The sequence below is a fragment of the Dermacentor variabilis genome, chromosome 6, assembly GCF_050947875.1.
Source record: "Dermacentor variabilis isolate Ectoservices chromosome 6, ASM5094787v1, whole genome shotgun sequence".
NCBI classification, from domain to species: Eukaryota; Metazoa; Arthropoda; class Arachnida; order Ixodida; family Ixodidae; genus Dermacentor; species Dermacentor variabilis.
This window is the reverse complement of record NC_134573.1, coordinates 101,933,395-101,949,490: the sequence shown is the minus strand read 5'-3', so window position 1 is coordinate 101,949,490 and position 16,096 is coordinate 101,933,395. Positions and strand designations below refer to the sequence as shown.

At 47.0% G+C, this 16,096-nt stretch overlaps 1 protein-coding gene across 3 annotated transcripts in view; it reads left to right on the top strand.

Moving 5' to 3' along the window:
- The window catches only part of LOC142584966 (prestin-like), a 247,453-nt gene that overhangs the window by 54,253 nt on the left and 177,104 nt on the right, over positions 1 to 16,096 (top strand). Inside the window, exon 1 of one of the 3 annotated variants that reach the window (XM_075695353.1) lies at positions 11,936 to 13,094. The exons of the other annotated variants lie outside the window; for them this stretch is intronic. Within the exon in view, the coding sequence (XP_075551468.1) occupies positions 13,031 to 13,094 (64 nt within the window). The 5' untranslated portion in view covers positions 11,936 to 13,030. Of the gene's footprint in view, positions 1 to 11,935; positions 13,095 to 16,096 lie in introns of those variants that run through there. 3 annotated transcript variants of the gene reach the window in all.

Here is a 16,096-nt window from a genome sequence, read left to right as displayed (position 1 = left end):
TGATCAATTTGCAAAGTCACACGGACAATTGAAGGAAGAAGTAGGAAATTTGGGCAAAGCTGGGTACTGTTCATTTACTGGCCAATATTTCCGTGCTGGCCTAGTCGCCATTCTTGCAACTCACACGGGCACTACCGCCACACTGCCCTCTAGTAATATTTGTAGAAAAATCTATGGTTCGGTGGGAAGACCTTGTTTTCGGTCACGAAAATCCAGGGAACTACCATTGCAAAATTGTGAAATAGTGCTTGACCTTTAGTTCGAGGGCACCCACGTTCGCCCACAATACAGCAGTTTTTGTGCTGCCCCATTCCTTGAAGACTGCTATAATATCCTAGGTATATACTATTGAAGACTGCTACAGCAGATATGTCCATAGAACAAAACGGATGTATGGCTTACAACGACGGTAACAAAACGACCTTTATCGTTTAGAAGACACGAGCCATACAATTGTCACTATGCGATGCAGATAAAAAAGTGGTGTTATATAACTTAAACCCGTTGAACGAAATGAAAAGTTAACTTAGGCGTTACAACAGCTTTCAGGTAGATTAATTATAACGAATTACAAAGACTGCTGTCAATGTAAAAATCAAAAACCCTTAGCAAAACGCAACGAAGAGCAACCGAGTCGATTTAAATATTTTTTTTTCTTTTTCGAATGGCAAGAATAATCAAGAAAGGGCATGGATGCAATGCTATTCATTCCCGCGTTATTCGAAGGAAGAGGCATGTTCGGGCAGGTACAGTACTTCTCTATACACCACTGCCTAGTCTTTGATTAAGTGCGTTTTAAGTTTACGTTAACGCCGATGCTTTGGCGCCATTCTCGACAGCAAGTGCCGCGCCGCCAGAAGGCGCGTCAATGTAGTCTGGCACGCGCTCCTATGGTCCGTATACTTTTGCTCACGAGTTTACGTACTACTTGACTTCTAAATTCCTAAGCTTCTTCTAGACACCAGACAAACTCGAGCGCACTTTCCCTGACATCGCTGGGCATTTGGCTAAATGCATGTCTGTTGCACATTCACAACCTTACGGCTCGACCCTATTCTCCTAACAGCAACAGAAAAAAACCCCAGAGCCATTCCACTCTGTAAATGTAGATGACCAGCGGAGCTGTGTATATCTTTAAAGAAAATAAAATAAAACAATGCAATATTCCACAAGTACGCACTTATTATGTTTATCTTTATTAACGTTTATCTCGTGACCGCAGTAATTATTGCTTTATGGTCGCTATAATAGACGGCCATGGGTTCTGTGACGACACTGGAGATATTCTTAGCGAACGTTACTTCTATGCATGACCAATGGCACGTCGCGGAGACGTTGCACTTGGTGTGACACTGAAGGCCGAACCTTCCCAAGAGCAACGCCAAGAACCACTTTCCGCCGGGACGAGACACATCGACGGTAAAGTTACCCACAATGACGATGGGTTATGGGTCCACCGGAAGGATGCACCCAAATGCGTCGGTCATAAATTCTTCAAGGTCTCTCTTTCACGTTTTGAGAAGAACATGTACGCTGGCGACAATGATTCCGTCCCCAGGCTCTACGATGACCGCACTAGCTGGAACCACCGGAAACCGCCGGGATAGTGGTTCACCGGGCGGATGCACCAAAATGCGTCGCTCATAAATTCTTCAAGGTCTCAGTTTGACGATCTGGGATGAACGTCTATGGTGGCGACAACGTTTCCGTCCCCAGTCTGTACGATGACCGCACTAGCTCGAACCACCGGAAACAGCCTTGCTCGGCAACGAAGTGCTGTCTTTCTATCCAGGATGAGGGGGAAGGCACGCAACTCGATGGGCACCCAATCGGCCATGATCTTGATCCCCGGTCTCCGAGCAGCATGCGGGAGGAGCTTGGCTTTGATCTGAGCCAGACGGCCAGTATGTGGCACATCAGATTTCACCGAAATGCACGCTGCATCGCGCGGGTCGCCTTCCCTGTATACTCGATCTCTCGAAGCACACCGACGGCACAGTAGGTGAGTCCGTCCTTCACGTCGATGTTGAACGTGACCCTGCAGGGCTTGCCAGGAACCAGCAATATCGTATGGGGTAAATTGCCCATTTCGATACGCGTCATACCGGCCACCGTAGCCTGTGCGCGAGCCCACTCGTCGTCGGACCTGTACACGAAGTACAGATCAGCGGCTCTGGCCTCGTGTATGTCTCCTACACCTTGTAGGGCAACAGCGGTGTCGAACGCATCGACGTCATTATTGGAGTAGGAGAGTAGCACAGCCCCGGCCGCAACGACCAAGGCTCAATCGGCGCTGACTAACCGACTCTCGATGGTGCGCAGCTCTTCCGCTTGTAGCTAGGGCCCTCCCGTCCCCAATTTTCGCGAGGACTGCCGAGAACGCGGCGTCGTTTTGACGCGCAACCTGCCTCAAATGGAAGTAGGAGAGATGATGCCACTTTGCCTCAGGGCTGAACGCCTTGCTGTGACCGCGTGCACGCCTAAAGACTTCGTTAGCATGAACCGGAGGCAGTTGTCGCAGATCGCCGCACACTATGATGTCCAGACCGCCGAACGACTCGTCGTACTTGAACGGGATCTGCACTTCGTTCGCATATAGAGACATAACCCATACAGGCTCATATCCCCTTAAGCAATGGCTCATACCCCTATGAACGCGGCCCACATGATGGTCGGTTTTGCACGCGCACAGCAAGAAGCGTTGGAAACTGGCCTAAGGCAGCTCCGCTGTAAAAAAAAAAAAATAAGGGGGGCGTTCTTTCTTCTATTTCCGAATGTAAGGTCATGGTCCGATTCTGTGTGATTTCCATCTACAAATTGAAAATTTCTCATAGCCGATTCCTCCACGAATCTGGGTGGAGAGAGAGAGAATGAGAAAGCCAGGGAAGTTAACCAGAGTTAAAGCCTCCGGTTTACTACGCTGCACTAGGGGAAGGGAAAGGGGAAGTAAAGGCAGAAAAAAGACAAAGGCGTGAAAAAGAAAAGGAGGGGATCATTATAGTATTTCTAGTAGGCCACTTCCACTTAAAAAGGTAAACAAAGCCTTAACCGACTTTCGGTGTGACGACAGTTCATACGAACCTGGATGGAAAGTCTGAAGCGGTAGTACTTGTAATAACTGTAGAATATCAGCTTACTGATCAATTTTGTGAATAACGTATCTGATACTCGCGAAATAGAGAACAATCCAAACGCCATTTTCGAGCTCCATGCACCCTGAACGTGATGATACGATCTCGACCGGGCGAGGTTGGTCTTCACCTCAAGAATCAGGAAACTACGACGAAGCTGGGCATCCGTGATGGTGAAAAAAAAAAGTAGAAATGATTCTATTCAATTCATTAATACATGGTGGCGACTCTCATCCGAGTATCGAGAGGTTCTCATTAACACGGGCGCCAGGACGGCCTTAAATAACCCCTTGTGGTCATGTGGTCGTCGCCGTCTTCTTCGGGAGCCTGTGGAAGTAGGTTCTGTCGTCGACGACCTCCTGCCCTTCGCATTTTCTTTCCTTCGCCTTTCCCTTTGTGTCAGCTCGGGGAATAAAAAGGGATGACGCTGTTTCGGAAAAGTGGGCAATTATGTCAACACGGAGACGCCCGCTTGAACGCTTCTCACACGTGACAGGTCAAAGGCCTTCTTGGCTCTGTTACACGGGGTCGAAGCCGATTCCTGGCCGAAGCCGATTCCCCGAGAGTTAATTAATTTAAGGCACTCTGCTACCTGGACCTCAGTCAAAGTTTTATAGCAGAAGGCATCCGCGATGCATAGTAACAACATGACAAAACTTATTCGGGGTCCAATCGGCTGGCACTTACGGCAATAACCGCAACAACCATAGCTTTCACATGACTAACGCAACATCTCGTCCTGCCGGCTTTCGTTTTGCCCGCCATATAACGCTAAACGGTTAATGCTCGAAATATGAGCTAACAAATTTCTTTGAAGCTCAGGTACAGTGCTTATAGGCAAGCACCTGCGAACTAGGAGGGTGCTGGCCAAGTTGCCTGTGGGCCAGTCGACGCTATTATGACGCTGAATTTTGCGAACCCATCAGTTAGCAGGGTCACTGCCGGTTTGAGAAGTCGCGATCAGTGTCAAAATGACAAAAAAAAAGAGAAGTCAAAACATTTCGACGCGTGAAACGCAGGTAGAAGGGTTGAAATCCGGGCCAGTTGGTACATACTTGAAGAAAAAAAAACAGTCAAAAAACAAACGACTGGCTGGTTCACCCCACCAGTCGTTGTGATGTGAACCTCCCCTCTTGTCTTTTGTGTTTTTTACTGGTTTTTTCCTTCTAACGCCGGTAGACAGGAAATAATCGTGCAGAAAACCATCGACGATGATTGTCAATGTTAGCGAATAGCCGAACGCTCTAAGAATGCTATTCGCTTTATTTGAGGTGTAATAATTATAACTTATTGTTAAGTTTATAATAATAATATAATTTATAATTAAGTTTGCCTGAATTTTTAAATAATCGCCTATTGCAGATAACATAATTTCAGTTCTCGGAGCTGCATTATTCGGAGAGGCTGACATTACTTGCACGCGAAATAGAAACGCATATTTGACTGATTAACAAAGATGTACCAATTGACTTTTTTTAATTATTTACTTTATGGCACACACTGCAATTTACGAACTGTAGCCGATGAGGTTGCAAGGCGTATTCATTAGAAATGAATTTGCAGAATGGCACCAGTTTGCACATTTGCGCCATTATTTATTATTATTATTATTTGTTTTGAACACATATACACATATATACAGTTAACAGGAAAGGGAAGCAAACTCGCAGTAAAATGCACTGTCGTTTCATTTCTTTAGCAAGACGCTATTTTGGTGGATTGAAGCAAAAAAAGTAATTGGAAGGCCCGTGTACACTTCATCCCACACGTTGGGAAATGATATCTCGAAACTGGTGTCATCCTGGAGATTCATTTCGAGTGAATACGTCTTTCAAGCGCACGAGTTACAATTCGTAAATTGCAAGGTGCCGTAAAGAAATTAATTAAGAAGTTATTTATTGAATATTTGTTAATTATTCAAGTGTCTGCTTCGATTTCTCGTGGTGATAATCTCCTCATAACTGAATAATCTACCTCAAGGACTAGAATCACACTGTCGGCCACAGGCGTTTTCTTTTTCTTTTAAATTTTGGAAGACTTCAATATGATCACCTACTCTCTATTCTCCTCACGGCTCCTAAAAGTAGTATTTTTTCTGTCTCATTCTTAGGCCGACCTCCCGATCGACTTCCTCAAAAAAGTGTCCTCTCTATGTTGAACATTCCCACAGATGAAAGTGACAGAGTTTCCGTGCGATCCACAAACTGTGGCCTTAAGTAATCGTAACACCGGTGCTGGTTTCGATAACTTTTATCTGGCTTGAGGCAATACTTACTGATGTATAATATACAGCAAGAAATTATAGGTAAGTGTGGTATCAGGCATCGCATTGTAACATATGCAAAATGACGCCTGTGATCACAGTTCTCTAAATTGGTCCGTTGTATTTTGTTCCAATCAACATTATCTGTTGAGGCGTAGAAAAAACAACTTAGAGGACGCTTAAGCTTCGCCTTTAAGAGTGGAACGCGATATCATTCAAAGATCCCTGACTGCTTCTAACGTTACCCGGTAAGGGCAGCTTACGTAACCGAAATGCTTACCGGGAAACGCTGACGGCGAACGCTATTCACGAAGGCGAGCTTTGTGGTAGAAACGCGGCCTCTCGCGTGGGTCGATCCCGGAGGAAGTGCGCAGCCGCGCCAGAATGATTACATACTTTTCAGGTTTCTATTATTGTTCCGCTTCTAATACTTAAGTGTGAGATGTTTTAACATAAAAGGCATGCGCTGTTAGTGTCTTGTTTCATGAAATTTGTTTGTGGGCTGTCATTCTCAAAATTTCGACAATAACCTTGTAAATAATGTAAGACAAGGTATGAGCAACCTTAGTGGTAGAATGGTGTGGCAACATAACACGCATATATCGCATGTCCTATAGCAAGGCGTGGCATATACATATACCTAAATATATACGAAAATTTTCGCTCACATACGGCTCCGCCGGCGCCAACGTCGACACCGGATTTTCTGCGACAGGGGGCCTTAACGCTGTCACGTTGAAGTAATCAGATATCAAAGCGAGCATCGCAATCGCATAAAGTAGCATCTTGGCTCATGCCAGCGATGGGCTGAGAGGAACGTAGACCCTACTCGTTTCATATAGACGCTGTACTGCAATCGCCATATTAAGAGGCGTAAGGAATGTCGTCATACGAAAAGATTTCGCCGAAGACAGTAGAATAACATGCTCGTTAAGGTGTCAGTGTTACCTGAAACTAGTGCTTCCTTTCTTCAGAATAATAATATTTTGGGTTTTACGTGCCAAAACCACTTTCTGATTATGAGGCACGCCGTAGTGGAGGACTCCGGAAATTTTGACCACCTGGGGTTCTTTAACGTGCACCTAAATCTAAGCACACGGGTGTTTTCGCATTTCGCCCCCATCGAAATGCGGCCGCCGCGGCCGGGATTCGATCCCGCGACCTCGTGCTCAGCAGCCCAACACCATAGCCACTGAGCAAATACGGCGGGTATTTCTTCAGAAGGACAAAACACTCTGAAAAATTTTAACTTCGTGATCGCGCTACAGCGGAACGCAGTGTAACTGCATACCAGGCTACACACGTACGTCACTGGCACAAAAAGCAATTTGTGCACTACTACACTACTTGAAGAGCGCTTGTAGAGTCCCTCTGCATCAACCCACGTGCACTCAATTCTCACTCTCTCCCTCTTTCCCTCGATCTTTTTATTCCCTTTTCCTTCACCCCCAGTGTAGAGTAGCAAACCGGGCGCTTGTTTGGTTGACCTCCCTGCTTTACCCCTCCTTACCCTCTCTCTCTCTCTCTCTCTCTCTCTCTCTCTCTCTCTCTCTCTCTCTCTCTCTGGTCCGATAACTAATATGGCGGATAGCGTTACAGAAAGCTTGCGTTATTGACTTCGACACTGAGTTGAAAAAACTTCGTAGCGGTTATGTAGAGGAACATAGTAAGTTTTTTTTTTTTTCGCAATGGCTCTTCGCAATGTTATAGCCCGAAAACTAGAAAAATTATTATATACGGGGTAGGCAGCTCGACCTAAACGTTGGATAAGTGCTCGTCGTAACTATCGTGCATAAATCCATCAATTTTATGGGCATGCTCATGAAAAACTAGTTCACCCTCAATTGCTATCAATAGCATTGCACTTAACTGCGAGAAGCAACAAGCTAGTAGAAGAAAAAACCAGTCACAAAGCACAAAGAACAAGAAGAGAGATTCACAATACAATACATTTTTTACATTGCGAATTATTATTGTCATTGTCAAATACAATTATTCCATGCGTGCCGCCGCAATACAGAAGATCGTATACACAGATGGGAAAAATATGCGTAAGTTTAAAAGAAAAATAATCAATAAAAAGAAAGATATGACTGCGTTCCCATCTATCCAGTGACCCCGTTACCGCTAACGTCGTCTTTCTCCACAGAATTGAACAGGTCTAGATGTTTGCTCGACTATTCACTTCTGGAGAGAGAGGAAAGGCGAGGGAGTTAACTAGAGCAAAGTTTCAGGTCAGCTACACTGCACTTGTTTGAGGGGAAATGAGTTACAAAGTTGACAGCCAATATAGCAATAGGCAGCGGGCGCGTTGTAAGTGCAACACCCAGGCCACGTAATTGCGCTCACTCGTCCTTCTTTGGCTCGCGAAGAGAATCGAGAATTGTCTCGGCAACGCGGATTGTACGCGACAGCGTCGTTCGTGATCGGGTCGACAAGTGTCCGACGCTCGCAACGCAGGGAGACAGGCACACACGTAACTGCCGGAGCCGTCGCAGGGGGCTTCTCGACCGTTGCAGGGAGCAAGCGCTCCGTTCGCTGTGCAGCGCCAGCTCCCGCCTATCGCTCGACGAAGTCTGGCGCACAGAGACGCAGGCGTCGGTGCATACGCACGGCAACCGGTCCGAGCCGGTGCTGTCACGCTCACTTGCGCGTGATCCCATTGTTGTGCATAGCAGCCTTATTTGTTTATCGTATTCTTTTCAAGCCTCAAGCGCTCCCGCAGTCCTTATGCAGCCGCAAATCGCCTGTGGCGGTGACCCGCTTTCCGTAACCTCTCACCCACCCTTCTCAACCTCCTCTCTTGGCGCGCCTCGAGTGCAATGAGAGAATACGGGAACCAGTAATTTTGTGCGGGAAAGAAGAAAAATAGAGAAGCCTTGAGCAAGTTGAAAAACACGCTTGCAGCCAGCCTGGGCAAAGGCGTGAACGAAGGAAAGCGAGACAAAGCCGATACTCGCAGCTGCGAGGCCGATTATCGCCAACATCCGGGCAACCAGCTGTCTAATGTCTATGGCCTGGAGTGTTGCGCAACGCTCCGGGCGAACAATGAACCCTACGGGAGGGTCGTTCAAGTGTAGTGAGCAGTTTCATTCGAGTTGCAACGTAGCCGTCATAAGTATACCGCATTCCGTTAAATCTTGCTCGTCAACTGCGCAAATCACGAACATCGCGACACCGCTCCTGTTCCTCAGAGTCCTCAACCACGAAGACCCAAATCCCCTCGTTCTCGCAACAGTCTTTATTACATCGGCGTTCATGTCTTATTTTGCGGTGGTTTCAGGCGTCATGCTAGCGGTTTCGAAGGACGCGCACGAAGACGCAGCAGTGCTTGTGGCGTGAACTTTCGGCACCCTCTCAGTTGCTACCGACCTCTCGGAGATGTCTAACTTTGTATAATGTAACCAGCTTTGTGATGCAACACACTTTTCAACTCACTGGTTTGGACAATAACTTACCGTGTTGCTTACAATTATAGGTGATTCACCTATGTTGCGCGTTCGAGATTCAGTTAGGTGGCCAATGACATGGAGCCTATTGCCGTACGCATTTAATATTTATTCCAGCGCTGCAACGTTATAAACGAGTAACAGATCCTAGTAAACTCCGCTGCCTTTCTTTTCTTTCGCCCCACTCTCCTGCCCGCGCAAGACATCGTTGCCTAATTGTGCTTATCCACCGCGTGGTAATGTATGAAGTTAAGGAAATTAGGAAAACAATTGTCCGGCTGATTCGGATGACCTTCTAAAATCACCAACCAATACGCAGAAAAAACTGTGCTTGAGTTGCCTCCGTTTACCCTCTTCTCCCCTGTTTCCTCCGGGTTTCCCATCATTTAGAATACTAGGCAATCTTGTGGAATCACCTCCTAGCTTCTGCAAATTGTCCAGAACAGTGAAATTTTGCCAGCTTGCATTTCGAGGCGTATAAAATCTCTCTTCACAATTCCAAGCTAATATACCGAGCGGTTGTATCGCGGTGGCTTTGCCGCGCGACTGGCCGCTCGAAGCACTTTGCTTGTATTCGCGGGCTTTCTCCACGCTCGTAAAAACACTTTTATGTAGCACGTATTAAGCCGTAGAAAGCTGCATCGGAAGTTTTTCATGTTGCTCTACAATTTTCTCATTTACACTTTTCATCTAACTATAATATTTCAGAAATTTATTACTTAATTAGAAGTAAATATGTAATTAGGCGGAATGCAAAAAGGAATCTTAGTTCTATCCAGGAATCTTGGTTGTGTTCACATTACCTTGGTTCTCTCTAGCTACGTGGCACTTGCCTATCTTTAAATCTTGGTGCTGGATAGTTGGGACACCCTGTATAGTAAAATGGAGGGTGGGGTGACACAAGAAAGGTAGACATAGTTGTCATGAATGAAAATACCATATGTAACTAATATATACAAACGTTGAGCGCAGTGTTATTATTCACGTACGGAGTATAAACAAGGAAAGTGCATCTCACGATGACCATCGACGTTAATGCGATTAGCATTCAAGCAGTGCAGCGATGCGTCGTATGTACGACACACTCCTTCCGGGTTCGGCCTACCTTGCTGCTGTGAAATTTGTTCACAAGGGTGAGCCATGGCTATGACGACATATCACTGTATGACGACGACACAGCCATGACGGTGGAATGACGAAGGAACGACACCGATGGAACGATGAAGAAGGTATGACTACGACGACCTGACGACAATGGGCTGAAGATTCTGAAATGATGACAGTAGCACGACGACGACACGACGACAATGGGATGACGGCGACTGTATGGGGTGGATGACGTAACGATGACGTAACGATGACGTCAAGGCGAGAGTCGTAGGACGAAGCTGGGAACGACCACGAGCACATACGTAGTGGTCCAAGATAGTACACAAACAGGGTTGCTGGGTCGGGATTAGAGGCTAGATAGACAGACTCAATGTACCTGCAGTAGGCAAAGATTTGTAATCTCATTAAAAGCAGCTTCAATTGTAAGAAGTTAAATCGCGTGCAACTGCCGATTTCCGCGCAAGATACCTCCAAGGCGCAATATATACGAGTCACTTATTAGTCAGATTTAGCGAACTATGAATTCGGGCCGGATGAGAATGTTACGGCACTTCAGCACAATTACTGCGCCGTTAGCAAACGTGCAGAACTGGCGACTGCTTGAAAAACGCCACCAAGCGTTTTTCGCTGCGAAGCACTGACAGCGCCTCACAGTGAACATAGACATCACACAGCGCGTGACGCGCCGGCTTTGAAAGTCCAACTCCACCATAACATGGTTAGCAAAAACGGAAACCACCGTAGTAAATATTGTGACCGCGCCAAATCACTAGAAGCAATCGGTTTGCCAAAACGTGTCGCGCATCAGCTAAAAACTTTCTTTTGGTGAAATAGAAGCTACTAGGAAAATGCTAAGCTGTCACACTAACCTCGAGTTAACAATACCAGCTATGTTGTTATCGTCAAAACTTGTTATCTCGCGGAAAACTTCTAACTCACAGAATCCTCCACAGGGCGGGAGGCACCGATTCCACAACGCAAGAATATCTCCGCCATCGCGCCAACGCAAATACGACAGTGTGACGGTGAAGTTAAAGATTAGATGTTTTGTTCTTATCCAAATCTTGGCTACAAAGTAGCAAAGAACAGCAACGAAATTAACCGGATGAAATAAAGATGCGCCATCGTATTTTTTTCGTTTATTTATCAATTTTTCCCCCAATCTACATATTGTAGAGATGTTGATTTCGTATGATGAACACGAGACGTCGACGGTGATGAAAAACGAGCGGAGGCCACTGCTATCACACAGTGGCCTTTAAGGGAGCAACCACGTGATTCCTCCTCGAGGAACTCGAATACTTCGACGTCTCTCTCTGCCATCGTCGACAGAGTGAAGCACCCGACACACGCCGCAAAAGCACGCCACTCGTCGTTAGCGGCTGCTTTTCTTTCACTGAGACTTCAAGGCGCGCTCCCGACAGCTATGCGCATATATCACCGTTTTGAAGGGTTACACGAGTGTGTCGGTGACAAACGCGGAACCGAAGTGTTTTGCGCTGGAGTGATCGCGAGTGGCGTAGCCGAAGGTCATCTCCACTAGCCGGCGTTGATCGGCTCCTTAGAAAAGATACGCGGCTCCCTTTACTAGAGTCAGTGTTCGCCGCGTGTGTGCTCAAGATCTCGAGTTGAGCGAGGCCGGCGCTGTACGCGTGAAAGCCGCGGGTTGCAGTCAGTAGTATTTATCAGCTGGCCTAGAGAACGCCTCCCCTGTCGCGACGGATGCGCAGGCCAAGCCACTCTCTGTCTCGCTCGTCGATCCTGAGCCCTCGTTGCTGATCGTCGCAGAGCGCGCTACGGCGAAATCTGCTCCTCTTCCCGCGCGACGGGAGATCGAGTTTTACGCGTCCACCCGCATCTCCGGACGCCACAGTCGACGACCGGCCCTAGGCGGGTCTCCTTCACTGCATTCGCCGCACCACAGAAGCAGTGGAAGCTGCCGCCGCTGCTGCTGCTGCTGCTGCAGCTATCTCGCTGTACAACCAGAGGCACGTCGACAGCTCCCGGTTCCACGCGGAATACGATAGCCTCCGGCGACTCCGTGAGCGCCAGCAACCGGGCCTCACCGCCGATATCGCAGAAAAGACACCAACGGAAGAGAAAAGGGCGCAACACGTGGTTTCTTTATTTCTCTCTCTCTCTCTCATCAGGAGCCGCGCCTACTTCTGCGCCTCCCTGACTTGGCCTCGGCCAGGAAGGAAACAAGAAACGCAAAAAAAACAGCGACCTGCGGAAGGAAGGAGACCGCGTGTATACACCGATCGGCAGCGCGAACTCCTTTCTTTGTTTCCTCGGCTCGTAACACGCCTCGAACGTTCGACGCGGCGAGAGAGCTGCTGCGGCACTTGCGGAGGGGTTTTGCGGTGGGGTGGCAGCGGCGTGGATCAAGGCGAGCGAGCAGGGGCGCCGCGTTTGTGCGCGGAGCGAGCGTGAGCCGTCTCTTTCGGGTGGGCGCCCGCGTGGAGACCACGCGTCAACGTGACTAACGGAGCCTGTCAAAGCCTCGAGGACCCGCGGAGAGAAGGGCGAGCGCGGATCAACGAAAGAGCACGATAGTTTTCTGGGCGGTTTCCCAAGAGAGAGCCGCTCACGGACCCACCTCCCACTCGGAACTTGCGCGTGAGTGTGTTGAGCGTGCGCCAGGACAAAATACTTGACAGTCGGACTGGGTCGCCTGCGAAGACAGATCGTGCGCTGATCTTGCGACACGGTGGATAAGCGCTGGCGTTGGTCGCGCTACTAATTTGATTAGACAGAACGGACTTCTCGCGAGATACGGTGCGCGGACGCTTCTTCGTGCTGGGAATCCTGTGACGCTTCGTTGTCTCGGAGAGCTCATCGCCGAAACACTGTTGACGCTTCGGAAGTGCGTGTATGCTGCACCGAGCCATCTTTGCCGAGAATCGGGAAGGCACGACATCACTCGACACCTAGCGTGCGTCGTTCCGTCTTTTTTGTCGCTACTAGCGTGGTAGCGAGTGGACGTTCGCATCAACAGAATTGTGTGACTGCCGTTGGTCTCTGCAACGCCTTGGTTTGACGTGTGAGGATCTCCCCGGCTAGTCTGACAAAGCAAGATGAGGCCACCTCGTCGCAGGACCGGAAGCTGGAATGAGTACGAACTGCTGTTGGAAGATGACCGTGAGTAGTTACGCTGCCTAAGGCGGCTTTGGTAATTCAGATGAGACACATAAGACACCTGTCTTCTTTTCTTCTTTTTTTTTTGGGGGGGGGGGGAGATCATTAAATGTGGAAAGGGGGGGTGTAAGCGACAGGGCAATACAATGGCGGTTTCATCGATATACTTAGAGCCTGAGCCGCTTTTCAACACGCTAAGCACTTTTCTTTGCAGAAATGAATTTCACTGTTTCAACAACTCTCTCATTTTATTGTAATATCTGTTTATATTCGCCGAATGCACACATCCCCAGCGGCGAACGTGCGAGCGTGAGGTCATGCACCTTGGAGTGCATTGTTATGGTCTCGGTCGCACGTGTTTCAATTGTTCTCGTCTGGGTTGATGTACAATGTGAAATAAAATAACATCTGTAGAGCCAATGATTCGATGTTTTGAGTACCTGAACACTTATCTTTCGTTTCCCGCGTCTGTCTGACGCCAAGTAAGACCACTGCAAGAATCGACAAGACAAAGTTTAAGTTGTTTCATTTCTTTCTTTCTTTCTTTCTTTCTTTCTTTCTTTCTTTCTTTCTTTCTTTTTTTTTCATTGTTTCTTTTTTTTCGGTGACTATATATTTTAGCTTGTTCAATATTCCAAATTTATTCATGTTTTGTCACCTCTGCCAACGCATTGAGTGCTCGAATTTTCTTACGATACACGCACATAAACTTTTATTTTACATGTACCAACAAAATCTGGGGAAACCCATGAGTATATCGTCCAAACTGACTGCTGGGACAGTTTGTGTAGTTCCATCTTAACAAAAAACCAGCACGAAAGAGAGGGGCTGGAATTGTAAAATAATATAGCCTGAAAATTGACATTAACGACTAGTATTCATTCAACATCATTCTTAAATGACAAAATTCTAATTAAGTGTCCTTTTCCTTTTACCTACTGCCGCCCGATTCATGGCCGAACCCCCGTAGTTGGTTGAGCCATATCTGTAGGCACCAAACCCAGCCGAAGCGCTCGGCAGCGCCCGCATTTGTCGTAGCTTTGCTCGCCTACGTCTTTTTCGCGCTGGTTTTTTGTTAAGCCGGACCCACAAGTATGCTCTAAAGCTCTGCAGGTCAGACGCACTGTCATGTTATGTACAAATTTGGTACTCTTCTTGTCGACTTTTTCTTGTCGCATTTACTTATATATCGAATAATGTATGCCGTCTTAGCACACTTTTCGCGGCTAGCTGCCGTCGTGTATCTAGGCGGTTCAGCAAGCAGCGAACAATGAGTTAGCGTTGCCTCGACACGCTGTTGGCAGCCAGCACCCACGCTAAACGCGCGCGTCTGTAACACCGGTTATACATGTTTGTACCCCGCGCCGTCACCATTAGCAGTTCGTGTGACACTTCCTGACGTTTCGAAGCTGCACAGCTGCAGGGCTGTTTTGCTGTCAAGCACGATAACTTCTTTTTCCTTATAACCTGCAAACTGTCCAAACTGTCAGGTAGTTTCGCTGCTGAAGGCTCGGCTGTCGGAAAAAACACAACTAAGTAAAAACCAGGGTGATATATATATATATATGAGAGCTGTCGAAAATGTTAATGGAGTGAGTCAGCTAGCAAAGAGAGGAAAGACAGACAGACAGGTGAACCAGACAAGCGTCCGGTTTACTACCCTACACTGGGGGAATAGAGAGAGGGAGAGATGGAGTACTGAGCGGACGTGGGACGATCGCACAGCAAAAAAAAAAGTTGGAGATGGTGTAGCAGCGCTGCTCTTTTGCTCTCTGCACTCGAAATGTCCAGAAATTAACTCTTTAACAATCTATGTTTGGGCATGTTAGTATTTCAAGTGTTCGGGCCTCACTCCGATGCTGATTCAGATTTCATTTCTATTTGTGAGTATCTTAATAGTTTAGCTGTACCAGTAGCGAAATTCTTTAATCGAATCGAAAGTGAATACTTTAGAAAATCAATCTTCGATTATCGAATCTAATACCCAATATCCCACTATCGCTTTTTAAACAAAGCTAAGTGTAAAGGTCTGTGAAGTCCAGTTGGCCAAAAGAAAAATGCAAAAGGACTCATTTACGTTATGTAATAAATAGATTCCCTTTAACGGCTTTAGGTCAGGTCAATTGACAGCTTGTAAATGCCATGTCTAGCGTGCCATGCCGTGCATATCGTGATATATAGATGGAGTTAAAGAAAGAAACCACGACGTCATCACCACCACGAACTGCCCACCTAGTGGCCCAAGCTAGTAGACGGTTTGGGTCACTGGGTCGGCGTAAGAGGCTGCATAGATATATAGAGTCAAAGTGCCTGAAGTAAGCGAAGAATGTTTCGCATCAAAATGAAGCCGACCCGCCAAGGCAGCTCACTGGGTATGGCGTTGCGGTGCTCACTTAGAGGCCGTGGGTTTGATCCCCGCCGTGGCGGCCGCATTTCAATAGGGTCCAATTGTCAAAGCACTCGTGTACAACTCTGGGTGCATATCAAAGCACTCCAGGTGGTTAAAAATTAATCGGGAGTCCCCCACCACGACGTTCATAATAATCAAAACGGGGTTTTGGCACTCCCAAATTATAGAAGAAAGAAAGAAAGAAAGAAAGGAAGGAAGAAAGAAAGGAAGAAAGAAAGAAGGAAATAAAGGAAGAAAGAAAGAAAGAAAGAAAGAAGAAGAAGAAGCGGTAATGTGAAAGTATGTGGTACACCAGTGACTATGACGACACTCATGACTTTCTAACCACTAACATCGCTCCTTCTCCCCGTAGACAGGAACAATTAACTGTTGTTGTCCCTTATCATATTCTAGCAGTGAAGAATGTTCAACAATTTCAAATAGTGAATTCTTGAATTGAATGCGAATTGAATAGCAAGGACTATTCTATTTGTATTCGAACTATGGAATATTCGCACAACCTTCCTTAATATGGGAGGAAAAAAAACTAGTGCTCCAATGCGTGTTAATTTCGGTCGCCAGTGAAAAGTGGATTTTTTTTTTTTTTTCGTGAAGC